The 15616-nt window shown below is 42.9% G+C and overlaps 1 protein-coding gene across 2 annotated transcripts in view; it reads left to right on the top strand.

Annotated features, from left to right (window-relative positions):
* The window catches only part of NSL1 (NSL1 component of MIS12 kinetochore complex), a 30527-nt gene that overhangs the window by 1342 nt on the left and 13569 nt on the right, over positions 1 to 15616 (top strand). For both annotated transcript variants that reach the window (XM_075925166.2, XM_075925167.2), the window contains exons 2-4: positions 504 to 588; positions 8376 to 8506; positions 12444 to 12498. In XM_075925166.2, coding sequence (XP_075781281.2) covers positions 504 to 588; positions 8376 to 8506; positions 12444 to 12498 — 271 coding nt within the window. The remainder of the gene's footprint in view (positions 1 to 503; positions 589 to 8375; positions 8507 to 12443; positions 12499 to 15616) is intronic.

Here is a 15616-nt window from a genome sequence, read left to right as displayed (position 1 = left end):
GTGGGATTTACACCCCTGGGCAACATAAGTTAGGTTGACTTAAGTGATAGTGTAGACCCATCCTTCCGTACACTACTACTATTTCCTACTAATTTCACAGATGTAAAGAATGTATCACAGATTGTGAAATTAACCCTCCACTTTGAAATTTGGTTTCCTCTGCTGCTCGTAGTTGCTATCCTGGCCATTCTGGGAAGGACAGGAGTTGTCCTTCCTTTGTACAGCTGCTCTTGGGAAGATCAGGCCCTCCTCTAGAGATAGCACAGAGTGACTGGATGCAAGTGACTGGACTTGCTGACCTCTCAAGGTCCCTTCCAGTTCTAGTATTCTATGATCATACGTGTCACACAGAAAAATAACTCCAGGGAACATTAATAGAATCCTTGCCTGAATGAAAATGCTGAACAAGTTCTTGAAATTCAGTTGTAAGCTGAATTACATTCTTTTGAGAAGGTAGTAAGCATAATACTTCAAGTATTTTTATTATTGTGAATTTTCTACAGAACTTTGAAACAGCTGTTCAAGAGAATGTTACCATTAATGGACAGCCATGGCAGGAAACTTCAGATCAAGTTGAGCTTCAGAATGGTGTGTGTTTGGTTTTTAACTATCTTCGTTTTATTCTAAGCTCTTCATGTATTACCCAAGCAATTGTTCTCATGTTGTTGATGCTGCTAATATATCAGTAATGGTGAGGGAAAAGACCAGACTGAATCCAAGCTTACATGTGTTTAGATTAATGAGTTAGGTGCATCTTTACCCCTAAAACAGTCCCCATATGTATCAGAGGCAGCAAGTGGGGGAGGGAGGTGGGAGATGTGTGTATCCCTGTGACCTTGAAACAAATGGAGTGGAGGAAAGAAAATTTGATCTGAACACTTACTGTTTCACAGTTTTGTTGGATACTTAGTTATTGAGGTGATGGGTGATTTATAAATAGCATAGGTAAACTATATTTCAAGGTAAAGAAGTATAGGGTTGTATAACCAATGTCCAGAGTAATTATCCTGCAGAAAGGTTCATAACAAAAGGGTTTATAATATTTACAAAATAAGATGTTTGTTTGAAAATATAAGCATTATTTTACGCATTCACTTATTACAATCCCAGTCACTTTTAGTAAAAATTACTGGAAAAGAAACAAAATATTTAAATTGAATAGGATAAATGAGTACTAATGTTATTTTTATAGCTTTAATGGGAAAGAAACCAGATTTTTTTAAAAATATGGAACTAATGATCTTCCTAGTAAATTCCATATAACCTTTTTTAAACTTTGCAATTGTTATAAAAAAAAACACCACAGCCTATGAAGCAACTCCCTCACAATGACAGTCAGAAAAGAAATAGTGACAGAAAACCTATCATAGTTTTGCAAACATTGGAAATACTAATGAAAGTTTCACCACTGTAAAACCACCAGCCAGAGATCAACACGCTAAGTTCCTTGCACATCCTAAAATAGCAAAAATAATAGTATAGAAAATTACAGTACTATTTCCTAATATCTTGATGGTTGTTTGGTGATATCTCACAAGAACTGGTTTGAGACAAGTGTGTTTACATCACAGGAACAGGCAACCTGGACTTATATCCAGAGACATAAGAGTATGTATATTAATATTGCTTCATTTATAGATGGGAACATTTATTTTGCCATTCCCGCTTTTAATGTCTTCTAATTTGTAATAATGGGGATTTTTAGTACCCTGTAGTGTGCAGAGAAAACAATGAGTTTGCTTGCTAATGAGTGTCAGGTATTCTTCCTCACATACAACTGTTGCCCTCAGTTGAGTAAAATTGAAAACATAGGTATGGACTTAAATGTGAAGGAAGAGTTTCCTAAGCTGCTGAACAGCTCAAACTCCAGCTGAAGAGTTGTCTGAGGAAATACTCTAGAATCAATACTTCTTGGCAGAATGTTTGAACTGGAGAATATGGATTCTGCTTTAGAGAGTCTTAACTTAGATCATTGTAAAACTAGCATTTATCAAGTTTTCATCATCTTTGAAACTTTCTTTATGGAAGGATATTTTCGTTTCTATGTTGATCCCTTTTTATTGGATTACTTACACACACACACAAATGTGTAAGTAAACATTTCTCTTTGTGAAAGACTTCAATTTTTTTAAAAAAAAGTTTGCATTTAAAAATTCTGAAAATTCTCAGTAGGTGGTGTGGCAGGGTGTTGCCCTGTACTGGCCCTTTAAGGGGCTGAGACCTGGAGTCAGGAGGAAGCCCAGCTGAGGCAGCTAACAGAGGGCCCAACTGGAGGCTGTATAGAGGAGCTCCTGGAGGAGAGGAACCAGACCTGCCTGTCTGTCTGCAGTGAGAGAGGCTTCGGCCTAGCAAACCCAGGCTACCTGAGGCCTTAGGGGGTTGCAAGGAAGCAGCCCTAAAAGGCTGGGTTGCAAGGAGGCAGCTGTGGTAGGCTTGGGGAGTTTGAGCCAGGGAAGCTCCAGGCCATAAGTCTGCAAGGCAGGGTTGCAGGAGGCAACTGGGCAGGCAGAGTAGGAAAAGAACTGGGGGTCCTAGGGAGTAGAGAGGACTCTGAAGGAGGAGCAGAGGAAGAACAGACACACCCCCAGAAGGGGGAACAGACCAAGACCAGAGTGGTCACTGCCAGAGGGCAGTGCCCAGAAGAGTACACCTCACCCAAAGGGGGTGCATTGGCGTCGGAGCAGCTGGTTACTTCCCCACAAGTCACTCTGAGAGAAGAAGCCATTCAGAAAGTGAGTGAGCCCGCTACAGTAGCTAGAGAAGATTCACATGAACCGACTTTGGATCATTTTGAGCTAATGTAGACACTTGTTTCTTATTGGAATATAAGTGGAAACAGGCCAGAAATACTCAAGTGTGCATTTAAGTTTGCAAGTAATAATATATTTCTAGGAGAAATATTCATTTGAAAATGCAAAATATTGACTTTCATTAAAATAGTGCAAAATCTGTTACAATCTTAATGAATCTTGTGATTTGTGTGGGTAAGAAACCCACTTATCTTTCTGGGAAAACAAGTTTAAAATACAACAGTGGTGGTTTGCTCTAGGGATGTCAATGTGTAGTCAACTACAGGATGAACCGATAAACCTGGCCTTATAGATTAATCCTGTCTAATACACACACTTCCCCCTTCCCCGTATCTGAGGCAGCAGTGGGGGCGAGCCACAGCCAATGCCTGTGAGGAGCTGGCTTATTAGTCTTTCTATGAGCACCTGATCCCATGCCCACCAGGGGGCCAGGCTGGAGCTGATACATACAGAGAGCCAGCTTTTATGCAGGCTCCCCACATGTGCTTGTCCGCAGACCTGCCTGCTCCCCTGCCCCCCAGTGCCTCCAACAGAGGCTATGAGAGGGGAAAGGTGAGAGCTGGCTTAAAAGCTGGTTCCCCCAACACCAACTCTTTGGTGCCCAGCAGCAGTATGGGGGGAAGGCAAGGCAGGCTGCTGCAAAGCAGCCTCTGTCTGTGGTAGCTGGGCTTACAGCAGACAGAGGCTGGACCACAGTAGCAGCCCCTGTCCACAGGAGGATCTGAGTTCCTTGTGAACCAGCCTCTGTTCCCAAAGAGCTCAGACCCCCCTTGTTTAGGAGCCACTGCCACAGACCAGCCTCTGCTCACAGCGCGTTCGGGTGCCTAAAAGGCTGGGTTGCATCAGAAGCAGCAGTGTGGCAGGCCGGCGGTCTATGCCAAGAGCTGGTTTTTAGACTGGCTCCCCTGGCAGATGAGCTCCCGCCTGCCACCCTGCACTGCTGCCTCTAATAGAGGGTTGGTGGTGGCTCTCCAGGGCACACTGGCTGCTGCCCCTTCCTGGAGACTACTGAATAGTTGTGTAACCACTAAAATTTCATGTGGTTACTTGACTATTCACTTACACAATATCTAAAATCCCTAGTTTGCGCTCTCACATGAAAACTTCAGGCTCACATTTAGAGCTTTTCCACATTGCATAAATAATTACATATTTATTGAACCAGAGAAAACTGATTATATAGCCAAAGTAGAGCAATTCCAGTAGGAAATAGTGAGAGTGGAATTCTTCTACTACCCCAAATAATTGTCATTCTGGTGGTCAGGACACTTGCCCAAAGTGGTGGGAGTATTAGTTATTTTATGAATAATTTTGGAAAGATCTGGATTTTGTCCCAGTGCAGAACAGAAAATATTTTGAAATTTTCATATTTTTTTTTATGGGATGAGAAAAGAATTTCCCACCCAGCTCTGTTGTTTTACCCATTGGCATTTCTTCCAGATCCACTGGTAATGCATATAGAATAGTAATAGAAATGTAGCTGTGTTAGTCTAGTCTAGCTGAAACAAAAAACAGGACTATGTAGCACTTTAAGGTGCTTCATAGTCCTGTTTTTGGTAATGCATAGATTGACCAGTAGAAGGCGCTGAATACCCATCTTTCCTTACTTTTAAATGTGCTCAGCTTTTGGATCACATTCATTTTAGAATACAGGGTTATATCTGCTACCCTAACTCCATTTCCCTCTGTTTAGCTCTAGTATGTAATGATAGCTATGACATAAAATAACATAGACAGCTAGTTAAAGTTTGTTGGAGTCTCAGACAAATCTCATAGTATTTGGCTTTAAAAATTGTCAAGTTTAATTGCCAGATTTGAGAAGATAAGAACTTATTATAGAACACTAATATTGTGAACACTACTCATGTAAAACTTGTCCCCTCCCTTTCCGACCAAAGGAAAAATGCCTTTCATATTTTGTCTGATACACAGATTTTTAAAGAATAAATTCTTAAAAGTATTACAGAAAGATCAACTGGAGTGTGTATATAAGTATGGAGATAAAATATGCATTGAAAAATATGACTCATATCAGGATTATCACCCTTTTTCCCCTTAAATTCTTTTACATGTAGTCAAGAACAGCATCCATTACTGTTGCAAGAAAAACATTGTCTGGAAAATAGCCAGCCTTTGTTCTGAGTCACGGTAATGGCACACCTTGCAATAACTTTCAAGGAGTGCAAAGTTTGTTTGAAGTCTAGCATGTGTCTTCAGGCTGAATACATGTTTGAAAGAGCTACCACAGATATCAAAGCAATAACGTTTTAGAATACGTGTCAGCAAGCCATATTTGGCTCTTTCGCAGCTTAAGCTGAGCCCCTCCGCTCCAGTCTCATGGCCCTCTGCAAAATTGGAGCACCAGCACTGGCTTCCTGCTGGGGGATGAGGGGGAAGCCTGTAGCCTCCCTGCCAGATCTGTCTTATGGGAAAGCAACCAGAGCTAGAAGAGGCTGTGTACTGTTGCTCCCCTCCCCCAGCTGGGGGAAACAAGTGTGCAGACACACTTTGTGGAGCTTTCCCTGCTGCTCCCATTGGAACAGCGGGGAAAGCCTCTGGTGCCTAGGAGTGGCATGCAGTGTGAAAACAAGTGCTCCCCCAGATCCTGCACCCCCAATCCTCTCACACAATCCCTCCCTTGCCAAGACCCTGCACTCCCAGCCTGCTCCTGCACCTTCTCCCTGGCCAGATACCCTATCTACCCCCATCTTGCTCCTCCAGCCTCCCTTGCTCCTACTCCTCTCCCTCCAGCCAGACACACTACTCCCAGTCTGCTCCCACACCTTAGCTCCCTCTGAGACTTCGCACCCTCACACCCTCCTGCACCCCCATCGCTATCCCATTCACTGGCAGCCCTATCCCACACACTTAACTCCTCATTTCTGGCCCCACCACAGAGCCTCAGGTGGCCCACAAAATCCACTAACGCTGGAACCCCAGAAGAGTAAATCTGGCCTATGGCCTTGAACTGCAGTCCTCCTAGTCCCTCTCCCCACCATGGGGATGGAACACCAGGGAAATGAGGTGTTTCAGTTGGGGTCCACAGCAGTGAGGGTTGGGGATTTTTGGAGAGGTTTTTTTTTTTCTTCTCATTTCTGTGGTCCCTGACTGATTTTTTTCTGTGGGTCAATGGCCCCCAACCCAAAAAGGTTCCTCACCCCTGCTGTAACAAAGACTGTGTTGAAACCTTTTGTGTTAGACATAATATTTTACTTTATTTAAAATGAAGCTTGGCCAGTGAGTCCCCAATTGGTACCCAGCCCGCATCTGGCTGTAGCGTCATAACACTACTAACCCTCCCCCCCACACACCCAAACCCTGTGGTGTCAGTTCATCACATACCCAAACTCCCTGCCCTGAGTCCTACATACACCCAGCCCAGACTCTTGCACCCCACATTCCTAGCCCCTGCCATAAGATTGACAAAAGATAGCCTGAAAGTGCACATGAAGCTGGATTTGACCAGTTACCATGTAAACTTCAAAGAAATGTGCAAAATGATGCAACACTGGAATCTCCATTAAATAGTCTGTGAGTACAATGTTTCATTTATGCTATTACTAATCATTGTCAATTATCAATAATATTAAGTTGTATATTTTAAGTCATGCAAATGGGCATTCTTATATGGGCTCTTTGTTGCCCACATGTTCTGAATTTTGATGTAGTTTGACTCTTTGTTTTGAAAAGGTTGCCCTGGTTTAGAAGATCTGGCAAAATATTTGTCAAGCCTATTGAGTGCCCACTGAAGTTCATGGGAGTTTTTCTATTTAGCTTAATGGGCTTTGGATCAGTAGTCGCTTCTAACAGCTAGTTGCTCCAAAATATACTATCTTTATTGCAAGGAACAGTTTCTTTCATGAGAAATACAGGTTGAATCTCACTGGTCCAGCATCCTTGGGACCTGGTTGGTCCTGGATGAGGGAAGGTCATTTCTGCGCCCCCCTTGCCATCAGTCCCCTCCCCCTCCCAGTCATGGCCTCACTGCCAGCCTCCCAGCTGGCTTCCCCCTGCCAGTGGCCCCTCAGTGCAGAGTTCTTGGCTTCACCATGGCAGCTCCGCCGCTTCTTGCACAGGCTCCTAGCCTTGCATGGCAGTCCCTCTGCTGAGGTCCAGCTGTACCACTGGGCAGCACCCCCGCTTGGGCTTCAGTCTCACTGGGCAGCGCCACTGCCTCCTGGCCTCACCAGGCAGCTCCACCAAGCTGCAGCGGGGCTGCTGGGTTCTTTGTGACGCTGCTGGGAAGCCCCCATTCCTGGGTGCCTAGCCCTGCTGCCAGGCAGCCTCGCCATCAGGCAGTGCCCCAGTCGGGCTCCCAGCCTTGAGTATCCCTGCTGCCTCCTAGTCCTGCCACATAGCTGTGCTGCTGGGTGGTAGCGAGGTTGCCAGGCTCCTGGTTGTGCTGCCTGGCAGCCCTGCTGCCGGGCAACTCCACTGCTTCCCGGTCTTGCTGGGTAGTGTTTCTGCTGTGCGGCAGCCCCGTTGCTGAGCTCTAGCTTGCTGGGCAGCCCCGCTGTCTTCTGCTCCCCCTACCCTCGCTGGGAGGCAGCCCTGCTGCAGGACTCCTCAGCCACCAGCCCTCCACGGGACACTGCAAGGACCAGGGATGTTGCCAGACCAACCTGTAGTCTTCGAACTTGTCTACTTACAAAAATTGTACTGTGTTAACTATACTAGTATAATTATAGCAGAACAATCCCTCTTGTGTGGATGCAGTTATCGTGGTATCAAGGAGCTTATATGGGTATAGTTTACTTGCAAAAGGGAGTAATTAGAGGTTACCTCGCTATAAATACTTTGGAATGAAATCCCATCTCTAACTGAACAAGTTATACCAGTACATAACTAAAACATGTGTTGCCCAGCTCTTAACAGCAACCAATGCTCTCAAAAATCTGGTGCTTCTCAGACTGATTCAAGGCATCCAGGAAATTAGTATTACGTATGGGGACCTGGTCTACGTGCAGTTATAAATATTCATCTGACTTTTGGTTTTAGAATTCTAGAAAGCACTTCTTTTTGGTCAGTCCCAAGTCATGCTGTCTGCCAATCAATCTGTATGTTATAAGAGCTTTACATGTCCAGTATGGCTTTGCTGTGTTGTGTACATTTGAGAGGATGGAGCATCCCTCATGTAGGCTCTAGGCTCACTTTTTGTTATTTAGACAGACTGATGCTAACTTGTCCAAAAACATGTAACACAAACCTAGTCCCACACTCTGTAGTTTACTAAATGTACTTGATTTGTAAGCAGTTTGAGATAGAGATCAACTTTTCCTTACATTTCTACAGTGCCTTGCACAGTGGAGCCTGATTCCTGACTGGGATCTCTATAAGCACTGTTCCAATACAAATAATAATGCTTGTTAAGTCAGCTACTCTGAAATGGGATAACAGTAGGAGCTAATTGCCATGAAAAATTCTAAGGCCTGCTGTTAGAGAGACAGAGTGACCAACGTTTTGCTTTATTTTTCTTTGCTTTCCTGAAATAATTTTAGTATTTTTAAAAGGCACTGTTAAAATAACTCTGCATGTTATGTCACCTTGTTTTTCGTGTGCATTTAGGTTCTGACATAAAAATCCTTGAAGATCAGTTTGATGAAATTATAGTAGAGACCGCTACGAAGCGTAAGCAGTGTCCCATAAAGATAATGGTACATCTCATCAAAACTATGAAAGCAGAGCAAGAAATGTTGGTAAATATCTTGATTTTTCCCTTTGTAAAGATGAAGTCTTAGTAATAAGACCTTATTGCACTCTATTATTAAATCTTTGCAGAGATATGCAGCAAGACTGCTAGCTTTGCTTGTTATCTGAAAAGATGCTATTACAAAAAACAGAGAACATTAATTAAGCTTATGTTGGTCCTAAAGTAATATTTTTAAAGATACTTCTCTTGTGTTACTGATGGCCCCTTAAGATTTTGCAATTATGTTAATGAGATTATTCTGTTTACTGTCTGTAAATTTATTTCCTTAAATTTTTCACCAAGAATGACTAAATTCTTAAAATGTGTCATCACTATACATTTTAGCAGTAGTTTATTTTTCTTTGTCTTCGGCTGTAAGAAGTCTTCATGGACAGCACAACAGGTTTCCCACTATCACTACTGTCTTAGTGTATGTCTCTTGAGGCAATGGCTTCATTTAATAGCCTGTGACCATAACTGACTTACACTTTTCTCCACAAATCACTCCCGTTTAAGTAAAATAGCTACACCTGCTCTGCACAGCTGCCGGTGTGAGGCTGCCTCAATTAAGGCTCTTCAAGAAAATCCATTAAATAATGCTTGAGCAGCACAAGTCGCATACTTCCCTCAGTTGGAATTGTTGTCTTCCATATTTCCAGACTTGTTAACAAAGCATGAGAGCCATAAGAATTTTGTTCCGCCAGTGACTAATGGCAGCAAGAAGTGACTCTCTTATCCTGGTCTGCTCACAATTTTAAGAAGTGACTTGTGGCGGAGAAAATATTTTATGGGTCAGACTCGGGACCGGCTCTAGGCACCAGCAAAACAAGCAGGTGCTTGGGGTGATACGTTGCCAGGGGCGGCATTCCGGCCTGAGAAGGAGCAGGCGAGGAGCCCCACGGAGGCTGCCCCGAATTGGGAGCCCCATGCCCGGCTGCTCGGAGCCTGCATCTGGCCCCGGGAGCTCTGCGCGGGCAACCCTGAGTCCTTGCTGGGGTGCTTCCTGGAGGGCGGCAAGGGGCGGCCACGGCTGCTGCTGAGCCCAGTGGCCTCTTCCTCACCTTGGAGTGAGTGTGGCCCCCCCCACTCACCCATGTGGGCCCTTCCTCCCCCCACTGGCCACCCTTTCTCTTGTGCGCCCTCCCCCACCTCCTGCCCGTGGCCTCCTCCCCTGCCTGTGTACCCCCCTTGCCGGCCAGCCCCTGACTGTGTTCTATCCCCCACAACTTCCCTGCCTGTGAACCCCCCCCTTGTCCAGCTGTCGCCCCCTCCCCCCCGCCTGTGTGCTTCTGCCCACTGTCATGCAACCCTCCTCCCTCTCTTCTCCTCCCCCGGCTTGGCCTCTGCCCAGCAACCCTGCACCCCACCTCCTGGCCCACTGCAACCCTGCTAGGACCCTGTCTCCTCTTCTCCGCTCCCTGCCGCCCACCTGGATCCCCATCTCCTGTCTGGCCCTCTATACATTCCCCGACCACCACCCCACTCTCGGGGCTCTGAACCCTTCTCTCCCTGCCCCACCGTGAACCCAGCCCCCTTGTGCTGTGTCCTGACCACCTCACCCCTGCCTGGGAACCAGGTGATTCTCCCTCTCCCTTTGGCTCAGCAAGGAGAACTCTGGTGTTCCCAGTGCCAGAGTCCCCAAGTCCCTTCCTGTCTGGGGCTGGAGAGCTTTATTAAAATTGTAATTGTGATCCCATTTAAATAGACTTTGTTTTAAATAATATACCTTTAAAATAAAATTAAAAATTGTTATGGCCTAAATTTATCATAACCTATTTAAATAACTTCTATTTAATTTTTAAAATTACTTCATAACATGTCTCCTGTCAACTTTTAAAGAAATTCTACCAGTTCTTTAGTGTAAGTTGCTGTGTAGCACCAAGAACCAGTGTTTACATCATCAGTAGCTTCTTCTGCAGGTGAAGAGAGAATGTTTTTATCACTTCGGTTTATTCAGCTGGTTCAATTCAATGATTAGTTCATTCACTGTTGCAAAACCGAGAGTTGACGAAGCAGAAAAACTTGTTTTCCTTTTCTCTCAGTAAAAAATTGGTTATGAGAGCGTTCTAACGTCTTAAAGAACATGATGACTAGATTAAATCTGTTAAATTCTCTAAGGATATTTCCTTTGTTTAATAAATGAATTTTAGATGCAAAATGTGTTTGGATACTTTTTTGTTGTGTCCTTCACATTTAATGTACTTTTTTTTCATACAAAAATTAAATGCTGGTTTTGTTTATTTTAAATTGAATTTCCATCCAGACAGAAGTAGGTGCAAATCCTATGTTTTAAAAAAAGTAGCCACCACTTAGCAAATAATATCTCCTAAATGTTCCTATTATACTCCATTTGAAATAGACTAAAAATGTAAAAATTAAAAATCTGATTACATGTAAATTACACAATTATTTGGGCATTTATTTAGTCGGTAGCTATACTGGGTGTATTCTCCTGGTTAGTAAATAAAAGTACCAAATTTGGCAAAAAGGTTATATTTAGTTGTAAATCAACATGTTTTAAAGGTTGCTAATTAATAAGACTCAACCATCCTTTAGGAAAATATTTTAAAAGTATAAATTAAATGATTAATTGCTCATTTAAACCAAGGTTTTCTGCTTGCCGGTTTAAATCGTGATTAAAATTAAAGATTTAAATCAAAGCTGTTTGGTCCATCCCTGAAGGAGAAAGCACAGAGCTGCGCTCATGGAATAGGTCCTAGGCTAGTGGGGTTTTGTTGTCTGGTGCCTGTCTTGTTCTGGACAGTTGAGCTGGGGAGTCGAAACAAAAGTTCTCTTAATCCCTTTAAACTGTCTCATTGTATAGTTAAGCTGATTCTTATCCATGGACACCAAGAGTTGGAAAGCTTATGTGTTGGGGTTGGAATCTGATTATAAAGCTTGTAATAATAAAATCCCTTTGCAAAGTGAGGAGTGGGACCAGGACTCCAGCACTAGGTGATGTGAACTGCATGCTTTGGAAGTCTTAACTGACTTGCTATGGATGAACCTACCCTCCCATTGTCCTCTCATGGGGAGTCCCTGGCGCTCTCCTAGGAGATGAAAATGCCCCAGGGTTTGGACTCTCCCGGAGCACACCTCCCACCCCCCAGGAAACTTCACAAGCTGCATTTGCGCGCGCACCCCCAGCAAGCTGCACAAACTGCATTTGCGTGCGCAACCTCCCCAGACAAAAGGGAGGGGCCAAAAATGTTTTTGCTTGGGGCAGCAAAAAACCTAGAGCTGGCCTGGTCAGACTTGAATATAAATGTTATTCACCTTTCCCTTTTGATTTAAAAGCTAAAAATATTTTCTAACTGTTGAAGATGTTGGTATTGAAATAAGTTTGTCCTCTCCTAGGCTATCTTTACTCCTCATTCCACCTGAAGTGATATCATAATGCTGAATCTGTACTGTTCATTCAAATTTGCTACAACTACTTGATCTCCGATCACAAGATTCATAGCAGGATCAAACAGCGGGAGAACCTGGGTTGTGCAGGAGAAAGTTCTTATTCATAAACAAATATCTGCAAAAATAGAACAGCAGAAACTGATACCAATGGGCCATATTAATAGCTTTTTATATAAATGGTCCCTCTGTTTCAAGTTTGTCTAGTATCCATGAATGAATCCCCAAGAGTTCCTCTGCAATTCTGTGTCATAAATCATGAAGCAGATGGCAGTGCTTCTCCCAAAATGTCTCTGCTTCAGCTAGAAACCTTGCAGTAATAACCAAGATTAGGGTTTGGAAAAATGAAGCTTAATATAGAGGCATTGTGTATTTAAATAACTGTTTTCTGTATTAGATGCAGAGCACCAATCCCGCTAACCCTTTTTTATTATAATCATAACTGATTATGCTAGGTACTGTATAAAAAAGATTAAGATTCTACTTTAGAAAATATTTGAGTGAAAAATATTTTGAATTTATTTTTGTATATGCAGAAGCTCTACCAGCCTGTTATAAAGCCACAAGAAATAAAACCTGAACCTTTTCAAGGTAAGTGTTTGTCATGACAGTGCAAATGTATAAGGTAAGCTAGCTAGGTAAATTACTGACTGCAGTTTTTTAAAGAAACACTAATAAATGGCTCTCTTATGTGTGACTTTCAGACTGAATATTTTTAACCTGTTCATTCTTATGGCATAGTTGTACAAGTGAAAACTTGGGTTATTTTAAATTCATTTCTGTTCTGGATGTAATTGCAGACATAGATGCTTCTGGTAGCTGAGCATACTGCTGCATTGATTGATTAGCACAACTCTAGTTCTCTTGTTCTGAGCCTTAATGCTATTTTGTGTTGTGCTTCAGGGCAAAAATCAGCCCCTAACAAATGGTGGGCATTTGGCAAATACTTTGTGGGTTGGGTTATCCCATAACTCAGGGCTACTCAACTTTGGAAGCTCCAGGGGCCACAAGGAAACTCACAGCACCTGCCGAGGGACACGTCTTAAGTGTAGTTGCATATACGTGCAAGTGTGTGTGTGTGTGTGTGTGTGTGTGTGTGTGTAAATAGCTACTTTCACACTGATGGGCATGAATACAAAGATTAAGGCAAGACTACACAACGTGCAGGCCCCATTTAAGTCAGTTCTGCTGATGTTAATAAAAGGCAATATTTACCTGATTGTCACCCATATGGCAGCACTTTAAATGAGCAATGACAGTCCAGGAATTTAACTACTAAAACGCACATCAACAGAAGACCATCATATTGACTCCTTTTTTGTTTTGTCTCCCACCCACGGGCCACATATTGAGTAGCCCTGTCATAATTGTCTGTGGCCAAGTTTCTAGTATCCTTCTCTTCCCACTATTGTAGAAAAGATACCACACTTGATAGATCACTGGCTTCATCCATTTGTGGCATTTCCTGTGTTCCTATTTATATCTTATGAGAATATCACTTGGTTCTCAGATTCAGTCAGCAGGAAAGCAATAGCTAAAAACTGTCTGACAGGTAAAGATGCATAAAGTACACATTTGGACATGCTTTTATCATTCATTGCTGAGTGGCACTGAGTTGATTTTCTTAAAAATTATAATAAACACTGCACGCTCTCTTTTGAAGCTCAACATCAATGAGACACTTATGATATAAATTGTAATTGTTAATGCAGAAATTAACTTTTAAATCCAGAGGTGTTCTCAACAAATTTTTTTGTGGCCTCACAACCTTTGTCCACACTGTCAGTTCTTCTGGCAGAAAATATGCTTATGAGGGACTCATTAACGTAAGTTGAGATCTCATTAGCATATTTTCTGCCGTTTCTTTTTGCGCAAAGAGAAGCAGTGTGGACATTATTTTTTTTGGCGCAAAAACCCACTTTGTGCAAGATCCTTATGCCTGTCCGGGGCAGGCATAAGAATCTTGCACAAACTAGGTTTTTGCAGGGAAAAAACCCTATCCGCACTGCTTCTTTTTGCGCGAAAAGAAACGGCAGAAAATATGCTAATGAGATCACAACTACAGTGCAGCCACCAACTCTTGCTGGTGGCCACTCTGACAGGTTTGTTTTTCTTCTTAAATACTTAATTCACATTAGGAAAAACAAAGCAATATACACATATACATGCCCAAATCATTGTAATTTATGTAGGATTTTTTTAAAGACTCAGTAAAAAATAATGTACGGTTGTTGCTTTTCTTTGTGCTGTGTTTAAGTCCAGTAAGGTGCTTTGCACATTCTTGTCCTCCCCCTCCCCCCCCCTTGTCATTTCTTCTGCTTTCTTTGCCTGTTTTTTTTAATACTTGCTAGACATTGTCTGTGAAAAGTGATATTAACAAACATACAAATATCTCTTTCCACAACAGACTTACTCAGCCCTAGCAAGCCCGGAGTGGGGAGGTGGGCATGGAGTCAGTGGGAATCAGGGATGAAGGAGCTCTGCGGGTGATGAACTCAAGGCCAGATCTGCCACTATTCAACCAGGGAGTTAACTCCAAAGTCCCAAGACTTGAGCCTGTCACCCATCACCTGAGGCCTGAAGTAGGGAACTCACTGGGTGCCTGCACCTCCAAATTCTGTGTCTCTGGGGGTGAGGAGCAGAGCCCGATCACAGCTGGTGGTCCCAGTGGACAGGTCTCTGCTTTCCCATCACTGCCCATAGGGCTGCAGCCACAAGAAAAGCCGTGGTGGTCACATTCAAGAAATACTGATTTAATCAATGTCATAGGTTTATTGGGTACTCTGTAAACAGAACACTGTCCCTGCCCTAAGGAATTTACAGTTAAGAACAAATAAGGCCATGAGTAGGATACCTGATTAAATGCATCCTAGAATACTCAAGGAGCTGATAGACGAGGTATCTGAGCTTTTAGCTATCATCTTTGAAAAATCATGGGAGATGGGAGAGATTCCAGAAGACTGGAAAAGGGCAAATATAGTGCCCATCTATAAAAAGGGAAATAAGAACAACCCAGGAAACTACAGACCTGTCCGTTTAACTTCTTTGCAAGCAAAGATAATGGAGCAAGTAATTAAGGAATTCACCTGCAAATACCTGGAAGATAATAAGGTGATAGGAAACAGCCAACGTGGATTTGTAAGAACAAATCATATCAAACCAATCTGATAGCTTTCTTTGATAGGAAAACAAGTCTTCTAGATAAGGGAAAAGCGGTGGATGTGGTTTACCTAGACTTCAGTAAGGCATTTGATACAGTCTCACATGATCATCTTAGCAATAAATTAGGCAAATACAACTTAGATGGGGCTAATATAAGGTGGGTGCATGACTGGCTGGATAACTACCCTGAAAAAGGTTAACAGTTCACAATCCTGCTGGAAGGGCATAACAATTGGGATTCTGCAGGGGTCTGTTTTCGGACCAGTTCTGTTCAATATCTTCATTAATTTTTAAATATTGGCATAGAGTACGCTTATTAAGTTTGCAGATGATACGAAGTGGGGAGGGGTTGCAACTGCTTTGGAGGATAGGGTCATAATTCTAAATGATCTGGACAAACTGGAGAAACGATTTGCGGTAAACAGGAAGAAGTTTAATAAGGACAAATGCAAAGTACTCCACTTAGGAAGGAACATTCGGTTTCACACATACAGAATGGGAAATGACCGTCTAGGAAGGAGTCCTGACGCAGAAAGGGATCTAGGGG

The sequence above is a fragment of the Pelodiscus sinensis genome, chromosome 3 (assembly GCF_052426305.1).
Source record: "Pelodiscus sinensis isolate ZL-2025 chromosome 3, ASM5242630v1, whole genome shotgun sequence".
NCBI classification, from domain to species: Eukaryota; Metazoa; Chordata; order Testudines; family Trionychidae; genus Pelodiscus; species Pelodiscus sinensis.
This window is presented reverse-complemented; position numbering and strand designations above follow the sequence as displayed.